Source organism: Diabrotica virgifera, chromosome 5 (assembly GCF_917563875.1).
Source record: "Diabrotica virgifera virgifera chromosome 5, PGI_DIABVI_V3a".
Lineage (NCBI taxonomy): Eukaryota > Metazoa > Arthropoda > Insecta > Coleoptera > Chrysomelidae > Diabrotica > Diabrotica virgifera.
Window position 1 is genome coordinate 76,894,637 of NC_065447.1, and position 12,462 is coordinate 76,907,098.

Here is a 12,462-nt window from a genome sequence, read left to right on the forward strand (position 1 = left end):
ACTTAAAAATTCAGCGCAACTCCCAATTTTTTTTTCATGGAAAATCTATTTTTCATATGAAAATGTCACAGGAAACCCGTGGATTTTTCCAAAAATTGTAAGTATCTTCTCTAACCTTCCAGTATTGCAAAGGGCAGGACTTAGAAAATCGTGGTTGAACTTCTGTTAATATCTCCCGGTTTAATAATATTACCTCCGAATTCTATCCTACTGCATGGATTTTAATGAAATTTTGAGAATAGCCTCTACTTATCTTCTAATTCAAAGTCTACCCTATGCCGATGTGCGCTTTTATCTTGGGGTGGTTCCCACCCCTTCTCGGGGGTGGAAAATTTTTCGGTTAAAATAACCACGGAAGTGGCTATGGAACCTAATTCTAAGCAAAAACTGTTCTATATTTTTTTTTTGAAAACTCAATACTTTTTGAGTTATCCGTGGTTGAAAATTGACCATTTTCATTAAAAAATGACACCTTTTCGGACGGTTTCTTGCGAATATGTACCTTAAAAACTGCGCATTTCACTAAAAAACCTATATAAAACATTTTTGTAGCTTATAGGAAATCAAAGAGATTCGTTCCTTCATAGATCTTCTAGTTATAATTTATAATACAAAAAGAGATATGATAGGTGAGAAGAGTTTGTTTTTTAGGTGCATGCTCAAATCGGTGTACCTATTCAACTTGAAATAACAGAGAAACTGTCGATTTTAGGTGTATAAGTATAATGCTACCAATACCTTTTGTAGTGCTTGAAAAGACCTTTGAAATGAACAATATTAAATGTCGATTATATAAAAAACTAAGCGAGATATGCTGCAAAAAAATGGATGATTAATGTATTTTAAGAAAAAATGAAAAGTAAATTTAACCCCTCATCCACCAGAATTTAAATGCATCGTTTTTCTTCTACAATACCATTTACTATAGTGTTATTTCTATGTTGAAAAAGTTGGACGGGTTTAAAATGAATAGTTTTTGAAAAAAAAATAAGATCAAATTATAGAGCGCATTTTTAAATTTTCTTAAAAATCTTCCTTTTTCTCCCTGTAACTTGAAAAAAAAATAAGAGATACAGTAATGAAAAACAAAAACAAAATTTTTATCAAAAGAAATCCTACATTTTTGTTCGGTAGCTTTTTTCGTATCTCTTATCATTTTTTAAAATTTAAAAATGCGCTCTATAATTTGATCTTATTTTTTTTAACCATTCACTTTAAACCCGTCTAAATTTTTGAATATAGAAACAACACTATAATAAAAAGTATTGTAGAAGGAAAACGATGTATTTAAATTCTGATGGATGAGGAGTTAAAAATATAGGTACTTTCCATTTTTTTTTAAATACATTAGTTATTAATATTTTGCAGCATATCTCGCTTAAGTTAAATGTAATCCACATTTAATATTGCTCATTTTAAAGGTCTTTTCAAGTACTATAAAAGGTATATAGCATTATATACCTAAAATCGACCGTTTCTCTATTATTTCAAGTTGAATACATCGATTTGAGCATGCACCAAAAAAACAAACTCTTCTCACCTACCACATCTCTTTTTGTATTATAACTAGAAGATTTATGAAGGAACGAGTCTCTTTGTTTTTTTATAAGCTACAAAAATATTTTATATAGGTTTTTTCGTTAGATGCATAGTTTTTAAGGTATTCGCAAAAAACCCTCCGAAAAGGTGTCATTTTTCAATGAAAATGGCCAATTTTCAACCACGAATAACTCAAAAAGTACCGAGTTATCAAAAAAATAAAAATTATAGAACAGTTTTTGCTTAGAATTCTGTTCTCTAACCACTTCCGTGGTTATTTTAACCAAAAAAATTTCCACCCCCGAGAAGGATGGGGAACCACCTCCAAGATAAAAGCGCACATCGGCATGTGGTAGACTTTTTTTCTGATCTATTCCCTACTAACGCTGAAAATATCAAGTTAATCGATGTAGTAGGATGGAATTCGGAGCCAAATATCCTCATTGACTGTCCTATTAGAATATAATATTCTTTGAAACAAGGTGTAACAAAAAGAAAGGTCGTAAATTAAATCATATATATTCTGGGACCAAAAATAGTTCGATTGAACCTAACTTACCTTAGTACAAATGTGCACATTTCGAAAATCGAAAGGGCTGTAACTTTTTTTATGTATACTTTTTATTTGTATAAAAGGTTCAATCGAACTATTTTTGGTCCCAGAATATGTGATTTAATTTATGACCTGCCTTTTTGTTACACACTGTATATTTGGGAAAATTTGCGTGGCTTTTAGAGAGAGGGGCTTTATCATTAAATAAGAAATACTTATCGAATTCAACGCAGAATAGAGTGGTTCAAAATAAATCGATAGATTTTTTTTTCTTTTGCCCAATCAATTTTTCACTTTCTTGTAATGAAAAAATATGATCCTTAAAGTTTCAGCTCTTAAAATTTTTTTAGATATAGGTACCTCTAGTTTAATTTCTTGCTCAAAAAAAGTCAGAATGTAAATGATATTTTACAGGATACATTAATAATAATTATTCACAGTTTTATTTTAGAATTTTTTGAAAACGATTTTCGGATTGACAAAACGAAAAAATGTAATTTTTAGTACAATACGTTGTAGTTAAACTATAATGGTATAAAATATTCAGTGACCAGCATGCCACAAGAAATAGTTTAGGAAACAATTCAGAATATTCCTATGCGATCGTAAATATTCGGTCGAATTTCTCCAACGGTATAACCAAATTGGACTAGATGGCAACGGCGATCCCCAAGTCGACGACATCCGAAACCGTCAGTAACAAGCGCGAAGTCTTGAATCCACGGCATACTAGGCTAGAATGGAAAATCTTTACATCGACGTGCGAGCTACCAGTTTCGTAAAATCCGTGTTTTGTGTTTTCCAAATGTCGAAGGTTTTTGTGAGAAAAACAAAATTGTGTGCAGTGCAATCGTAAAATTTTGTTACCAATAGTGAAAATGGCATACAAGTGTCGTGAGGAGATAGTTGGTAAAAGATTTCTGTCAGTGAGTGGAATTTGCAAGTTAAAATCGGGAAAAATTAGTGAGTGGGGGTGGAGAAGTGGTGTTATTCGAGCTGCTACTCATAGGGATAATAAAAATACTGATCTCCAGGTGAGAGTGACACTCTATTACTAAAAAGGGGGTGTGTACATTCCCACATGATATGTATTTATAGCAATTGCCAGGATATGCTGAATTTTCACTTGTAAACACAGTTTTTGTTTACTATTACATAAGGTCTAGCGTAATTGAAATCGGAAGATTAACTTTTGTCTTTAAATATAAATTACTGTCATACTTTCTGAATTGAAATTTAAATTAGTAAACATTAGCATGACAATTCAAAAAATGTAATGTCTGTAATAATTTTTTTCTAGGTTTTTATCTATGCAGAAACAATAATATTTTCTTGCATAATAGACTAAAGAACTGTTGATTTGTCCACAATGACGTAGCAATTTTTGGGGAACGCGAATTATTTTTTTGAATTCTGAGGGAAGAGGTTTTCCCATTGCTTATATTCCAGTTGTCATGTACGCTAAAGTACTTTCCTGTATTTCTATTCGACTGTTGTATAGTTGTCCTATTATTTTACTTCACCACGTGATTATTATCATATTCCTTATATCCTGATAACAGATAAGAATGAAGAGTTACAGAAGATGGTTGAGGAACTAGATAGAAAAGCGACAGAGGTAGGTCTAGAGATGAACTATAGTAAAACCAAGACTATGATAAACCAAGGAGACAAATTAAAAATAGTAGTCAAACAGAATAAATTAGAGCAGGTGGCAGAATACATATATAGGTACCTTGGACAGATAATAAACAGGGACAATCAAACAGAGGAAATAAAAAGAAGAACTAGATTAGCATGGGCATCATTTGGTAAACTATCATAATATATTCTAAAAAATAAAAAGTACCCTAAATACAGGGTGAGTTTTTAGTGCGGGATCGGTCGATAATTCCATTACGGTATAGAATATCGAAAAAAGTTATAGAAAAAATGTAGGCAATTATATTCTCCACGCTTGGAAAATATGTCCATTTCTACAGGGTGATCAGTAACTGCGTGGTATATCAAACATATAATTTTTTAAATGGGACACCCTATATATTTTTTTATATTTATATTCCCCTCATAATTCTTGTTCATATAATATATGGTTTTGCATTACTATACAGAGTATTTAACAAGTTATGACCATTTTTATTTCGAAATCACTATGAGATTAACACCCTGTATATAAAGATAAAGAAGTAATTCATAGACAATAATTTATTTTATGTAGTAAGATAAACAATATACTGTAGTTTTTAAATTAAGTCCAACTGAAATCATTGACGAATGTTTGTATACAGGGTGAACTACAAAACCAAATTACGATTTTCTCTATTTTTTTAAATGGATCACCCTATATTTTATTTTTTTAAAATATTGTATTTATTATACTCTTTTATTTTTATATAGCATTCCCTATATCTAAACTTATTACTTTCGAAGATATTTTTAGTTTTCTTCAACTTTCGGGAATACATTCAATTTTTCTAGTAGAAATAAGTTTGTATTGAATGATAATTAAACAAAATTATTTTTATTCAATAAATAACTAGCACAAAATATAAACTATGGCAATATGCAATGAATGTATCAATAAATGTGATATTAAGGAATTATCATATTTCCCTAATCAAAACAATATACAACTAATTTAATAGTTTTTAGATTATTATATCAACAGCATTCTAAGCCAAGAAGTTTTTAGTAACACATTCCTAATTGCAGATTGTGACCCGCAGTTATTAATAATATAATTTTCATATTAAATTTCATTAATATGCAACAAGAAATCCCTACTTTGTTAACACTCAAACTAGGTGATCTATAAATGTTTAAGGTAATATTGTTAGAGATTATGTGATTGGTCCACATTTTTTGACGGTTGAGGTTTTTATACGACGGTGCTCCAGTTCTTCCAAAATTGATTTTTTTCAAGTGGGGCTATATAAAAAACCTTGTATACCAGAAGCATCCAACAACGCTTGATGATATGAAAAACAGAATAAAAGCTTTTAATAATATTACTTACAAAAATGTTAGAAATGTGGCTCGGTCATTTGAATATCGATTACAAAATTGCATAGACGTTGAAAGTGGTCATTTTCAACATTTACTTTAGACTTATATCCTTAACATCACACTAATTGGTACATTCATTAAATTTTGTTATGGTTTATTATTTTTTTGTTAGTTATTTATTGAAAATATTTATTATAATATTACATAATACTTATTTGTTAAGTTATTTATATTTATAAGAATTGAATGTATTCCCGGCAAATGAAGAAAACTAAAAATATCTCAGAAACTAATAAGTTTAGGTATAGGAGATGCTATATAAAAATGAAAGAGTATCATAAATATACTATTTAAAAAAAAATAAAATATAGGGTGATCTATTAAAAAAAAAATGAGAAAATCCTAATTTTGTTTTGTAGTTTAAAAGTGCTTATAAAAATGAATGTTCTACTAAAAATTCTTGGCTTAGAATGCTGTTGATATACCAATCTCAAAACTGTTACATCAGTTGTATATTGTTTTGATTTATGTTTCATGTAAGTTATTTATTGAATTAAAATAATCTTGTTATTATATTATTATATACAATACAAAGTTTTTTTTGTAGGAATTTTACGATTCTTGTATATTAGGGAAATATGATAATTTCTTAATATCACATTTATTGGTATATTCACTGCATATTGCTATGGTTTATATTTTGAGTTAGTTATTTATCTAATAAAAATAATTTTGTTTAATTATCACTCAATACTAACTTATTTCTATTAGAAAAATTGAATGTATTCCCGAAATTTGAAGAAAACTAAAAATATCTCGGTTAGGTATAGGGAATGCTATATAAAAATGAAAGAGTATATTAAATACAATAATGTTGAAAACTAAAATATAGGGTGATCCATTTAAAAAAATAGAGAAAATCGTAATTTGGTTTTGTAGTTCACCCTGTATACAAATATTCGTCAATGATGTGAATTGGACTTAATTTAAAAACTACAGTATATTGTTTATCTTATTACATAAAACAAATTATTGTCTACGAATTACTTCTTTATATACAGGGTGTTAATCTCATAGTGATTTCGAAATAAAAATGGTCATAACTTGTTAAATACTCTGTATAGTAATGCAAAACCATATATTATATGAACAAGAATTATGAGGGGAATATAAATATAAAAAAATATATAGGGTGTCCCATTTAAAAAATTATATGTTTGATATACCACGCAGTTACTGATCACCCTGTAGAAATGGACATATTTTCCAAGCGTGGACAGTGTAATTGCCTACATTTTTTCTAAATAACTTTTCTCGATATTTTATACCGTAATGGAGTTATCGACCGATCCCGCACTAAAAACTCACCCTGTATATAGCGAACGAAATTATTCAACCAGTGCATATTACCAGGTATCACATAATATGGCTCACAAACATGGACTTTCATAAAGGAGAACATCAACAGGATATCCAAACACAAAGAGCAATGAAAAGACAGATGCTGGGTATCGGTCTTAAAGACAGGAAAAGAAACTCATGGTTCAGAGAAAAAACAAAGGTGAAGGATGTATCAAGATTGGTTGCAAACTTAAATGAAACTTCGCCGGCCACACTCTGCGGCAAAAAAAGTAGAAAGATGGAATAAGCAAATTCTACACTGGCGACCATGGGAACAGAAAAGAAAAAGAGGAAGACCAGTGATGAGATGGACAAACAACCTAAGGAGAACGGCGGGAAAGTACTGGATGCAGATGACCCAAAATCAATGGGGATTAATTATGCTCTCTGGGTATAGGGGAGGCCTATGTCCAGGAATGGGCGTTTAAGGCTGATAAGGTAGTTAGTAGATATAGATAGATACTGAAAATAGCACGCAAGTGTCGTGAGGAAATAGTTGGTAAAAGATTTCTGTCAGTGAGTGGAATTTGCAAGTTTAAATCGGGAAAAATTAGTGAGTGGGGGTGGAGAAGTGGTGTTATTCGAGCTGCTACTCATAGGGATAATAAAAATACTGATCTCCAGATGAGAGTGACACTCAATTACTAAAAAGGGGGTGTGTACAGGTTTATTCACTATATTTTGACCCCCCTGTAAACTGCTTTATTTACAGAATTAGAAAAAAATGTAAAACACAAAAGTTATTCGATTTTTAAATTATGATTTTTGACATATACAGGGTGTCCCGAAAAGAATGGTCATAAATTATACCACACATTCTGGGGTCAAAAATAGTTCGGTTGAACTTAACTTACCTTAGTACAAATGTGCTCATAAAAAAAGTTACAGCCCTTTGAAGTTACAAAATGAAAATCGATTTTTTTCAATATGTCGAGAACTCTCAAAGATTTTTTATTGAAAACGGGCATGTATCATTCTTATGACAGGGCCACCTTAAAACCAAATTATAGTGAAATTTTTCCACCCCATAAAAAATTTATGGGGATTTTGTTCCCTTGAACCCCCCCAAACTTTTGTGTACGTTCCAATTAATTCATTATTGTGGTACCATTAGTTGAACACAACGTTTTTAAAACTTTTTTGCCTCTTAGTATTTTTTCGATAAGCTAGTTTTTATCGAGATGCGGCTACTTTTTTACTATATTTACATAAAAAATTTATGGGGGTTTTGTTCCTTTAAACCCCCCAAATGTTTGTGTACGTTCCAATTAAACTATTATTGTGGTACCATTAGTTAAATACAGTGTTTTTAAAACTTTTTTGTCTCTTAGTCTTTTTTTGATAAGTCAACTTTTATCGAGATGTGGCTTCTTTTTCAAAATATACCAAAAAATTTAAGTTATAAATAAATTTTCAGATTATTAACAGGTGTCTATAATCATACTTAACCATATACAAATAGGTGGTGGATTCGACAAATATTCAAAATATCTCGATAAACACTGCCTTATGAAAAAAGTACTAAGAGGCGAAAAAGTTTTAAAAATATTGTGTTTAACTGATGGTGCCACAATAATAATTTAAATGGAACGTACATAAAAGTTTGGGGGGGTTTAAGGGAACCAAACCCCCATAAAATTTTTATGGGGTACACAAATTTCACTATAATTTTTTTTTAAGATGCTGCTACCATAAAGATTCCTCATGTCCATTTTCAATAAAAAACCTCTAGAAGTTTTCGATATATTAAAAAAAATCGATTTTCATTTTGTAACTTTAAAGGGCTGTAACTTTTTTTGTGTGCACTATTGTATATAGGTAAGTGAGGTTTAATCAACCTATTTTTGACCCCAGAATCTGTGGTATAATTTATGACCAATCTTTTCGGGACACCCTGTATATCGTACTAGTGACGTCATCCATTTGGGCGTGATGACGTAATCGACTATTTTTTTAAATGGGAATAGGGGTCGAGTGCTGGCTCATTTGAAAAGTTATTCAATTCCCAATTCAGTAATATAAACATTAACATTATTAATTATACAGGGTGTCCAAAATTTTTTAAATTAAATTAATTGACACAAAAAGAAGAATGTATGTAATTTATTTAATTCAAAATACATTCTACTGCTGTCAGAAAACAGAAATAAATGTTTATTGAATAAATAGACATTACTTTTCACTTAAATTCAATGTTCAAGCTGCCACCCATCTGCCTCTTGGCAGTTTGAACATTGAATTTTAGCAAAAATTAATGTTTATTTGTGCAATTAACTTTTATTTCTGTTTTCTAACAGCAGTAAAATGTATTTTTTCAAAATAAATAAATTACATACATTCTTTTTTTTGTGTCAATTAATTTAATTAAAAAAACATTTTTGGACACCCTGTATAAACAATTATCTTAATGTTTATGTTACTGAATAGAGAATTGAATTACCTTTCAAATGAGCTAGCACACGACCCCTATTCTCATTTAAAAAAATACTCGATTACGTCATCACGCCCAGATGGATGACGTCACTAGTATGTTATATATGTCAAAAAATCATATTTTAAAAATCGGATACCTTTTGCATTTTACATTTTTTTTCTAATTCTTTAAATAAAGCAGTTTACAGGAGGGTCAAAATATAGTGAATAACCCTGTATACAGTAGGAAAAATGAAAGAATACCCATGAACGAACATATAAAACACGCTGTATTTTCCTGTCACCGTGTCACACAAAAAATTGGCCAGCGCAAGTACATGTAATAATTGTTATTACATGTACATACTTGCGCTGGACAATTTTCTTTGTGACACGGTGACAGGAAAATACAGCGTGTTTTATATGTTCGTTCATGGGTATTCTTTCATTTTTAATGTAATAATTATTATTACATGTACTTGCGCTGGACAATTTTCTTTGTGACACGGTGACAGGAAAATACAGCGTGTTTTATATGTTCGTTCATGGGTATTCTTTCATTTTTCCGACTGTACATTTCCACATGATATGTATTTATGGCAATTGCCAGGATATTCTGAATTTTCACTTGTAAACACAGTTTTTGTTTACTATTACATAAGGTCTAGTATTGTAATAATTGAAATCGTAAGATTACCTCGTGTCTTTAAATGTATATGACTGTCGTAGGTACCTTCTTAGTTGAATTTAAAATTAGCAAATATTAGCATGAAAATTCAAAAAATGTAATGTTTTTAATAATTATTTTTCTAGGTTTTTACCTGTCCAGGAACAATAATAATCTACCTATTCTTGCATATACTTAAGATCTGTTGATCAGTTCAGAGTGACGAGAAATTTTCGAGAATGCAAATTCTTTTTTTTTTAATTCATGAGAGAAGAAGTTTTCCCATTGCTTGTATTCCAATTGTCATGTAGGATAGAATATTTTCCTCTATTCTATTCCATCGTTGTGTAGTTGTCGTAGTATTTTACTTCACCACGTGATTATTAGCATATTGCTCCTTTCTTCCATGCTTTCCTATTCTACATTTATCTTTGTTTTTATTGCATATTATATTGTCGAGTTCCACCACTTTTCTTCTACTTTAATGTAAAGTACCTGTTCCGCGTTCGGTATATTCTGAACTGTCACACCAGCACTTATCAGGCTCCCAATATTTCGTCACCCTGTTGGATATTTGTTTCGAGATATTCTTACCATTCTAATTTGCACCTTTCTATAAATAAGTTTATTTCACTCTACTTTTCCTTTTTTGTACTCATGTGTTAACCTATTCATTTTGTTTTGTCACACTTGTGTCAATGCTTGTTTATGTAGTGTACGTCATAAAGTTATTGTACACAATTGTTTACTGTGACCAATAGATAGCATCCTAACTCTTTCTTTCTACTTTTATACCTTCCTTTTGCTCATCCCATCTTTTCCAGTCCACTTTATCTTTCATCTTGATATTTCTACTTTTCTAACCACACCCCCACTATTTCATTCCTGAATCATCTCTCATTTTGTTACTCCCTCAGCTCAGTCACTTCATATGTTCTCTCTTTCTCTCCTCCCTTCGTCTTCTATCATATTCCACTTGATCACCCCCCCCCCACCACCTTACTTGCCTATTCTTTCATATGCTGACTCTTAGCCTCTAACTATACCAACTTTGCATTCTCTCATACTTCAAATCACTAATTCTATCCCTCCTCATTTCCTGCTTATCTCTTTCTCTTTCTGTATCTCTTTCAATAGTAGAAATGGCATACAAGTGTCGTGAGGAGATAGTTGGTAAAAGATTTCTGTCAGTGAGTGGAATTTGCAAGTTTAAATCGGGAAAAATTAGTGAGTGGGGGTGGAGAAGTGGTCTATTCAAGCTGCTACTCATATGGATAATAAAAATACGGATCTCCAGGTGAGAGTGACACTCTATTAGTAAAAAGGGGGTGTGTACATTCCCACATAATATTTATGGCAATTGCCAGGATATTTGTAATTTTCACTTGTAAACACAGTTTTTGTTTACTATTACACAAGGTCTAGCGTAATTGAAATAGTAAGATTATGTTTTGTCTTTAAATGTATATGACTGTCCTACTTTTTGAATCAAATTTAAAATCAGTAAATACATATTAGCATGGCTATTCCACAAATGTAATGTTTGAAATATTTTTTTTCTAGGTTTTTAACCATACAGAAACAATAATTAATTCATTCTTGCATATACTGAAGAACTGTTGATTTGTCCACAATGACGTAACAATTTTCGGAAACGCAAATTATTTTTTTGGATTTCTGAGGAACAGGTTTTCCCATTGGCTGTTTGTACTCCAATTGTCATGTTTGGCAGAATATTTTCCTTTACTTTTACTACATTGTTGTGTAGTTCCCTGTTATTTACCTAACTTTCCCACGTGATTATTACCACATTGCCATTTCTTCCATGCTGTCTAAAATTACAAAATATTATACAACTTTTTCCATATTATTTTGTGGAATCCACCCTCTCTTCTTTTGCTTCCGATTCCAGTGTCTTCTATACTGTCGCACCAGCGCTTTTCAGGTCTTCCAATACTTCTTCACCCTGTTGGTGAGCTGTCTCAAGCTCTATTCATTTCGTCTTGTAATACCTACTTCTGTCAGGGTTTGTTTCGGTAGAGTACGTCATAAAGTAAATAGATAACTTCCTAGCTCTTCTTTTCTACTTTTATACCTTCCTCCTGCTATGATCCTTTCCTTATCTTTTCTCATTCCTTTATCTTTCTTCTTGTCATTTCTACTTTTCTAGCCACGCCCCCTTCACTATTTCACTCTTGATTTATCTCTTATTATTTCACTCCCTCTACTCTCTATCATTTCATATGTGTTCTCTCTCTCTCCTCCTCCTCTTGATCCTTCCCCCTCTCACCATGTCATCCTTTTCCTCTGAAGTTAAGTAATGTAAAATAAAAATAAAAAAATAGCTGATAAAATTAAATGGTATTCCTTAACCGTTATAGAGAAACAAAAAATCATTTGTAATCGACAATTGAATGGTGGGCTGCAACAATGTTGTAAGCGACATATTGGGTCAAAGGGAGGTTTTAATGCAATATTAGTGTATATCCAAAGACCAATGCGAGCATCTTTCAATCTGGCTAAAAACATTTTGCCTTCCCTGAGTTTTTCGTACCGCAAGCCCGCCCAATTCCACTTCAGCCATGCTACTCGCTCTATGACATCTGTGACGCTTTTCCTTCTTCTGATTTCTTCGATTCTGACCCTGTCTCTGAGAGTCAGTACAAGTAGTGACCGTTCCATTCTTCTTTGTGCCACTCTAAGTTTCGTTGCTGTGGCCTGGGTTAACGATAATGTTTCGGCGCCGTAAGTCATGACTGGAAGCACACATTGGTTGAACGCCTTCCTTTTCAAATAATTTGGCAAGTTGCTCTTGAAGATGTCTGGTAGAGCATCCATATGCGGCCCATGCTAAGGTGATCTTTCTCTGTAATTCGGCAGTTTG

General features: G+C 31.5%; 1 protein-coding gene across 1 annotated transcript in view; it reads left to right on the plus strand.

Moving 5' to 3' along the window:
• Nucleotides 1-2,810: 2,810 nt before the first annotated feature.
• The window catches only part of LOC114337621 (probable JmjC domain-containing histone demethylation protein 2C), a 1,249,253-nt gene continuing 1,239,601 nt past the window's right edge, over nt 2,811-12,462 (plus strand). Inside the window, exon 1 of the mRNA XM_050650161.1 lies at nt 2,811-3,126. Within this exon, the coding sequence (XP_050506118.1) occupies nt 2,971-3,126 (156 nt within the window). The 5' untranslated portion in view covers nt 2,811-2,970. The remainder of the gene's footprint in view (nt 3,127-12,462) is intronic.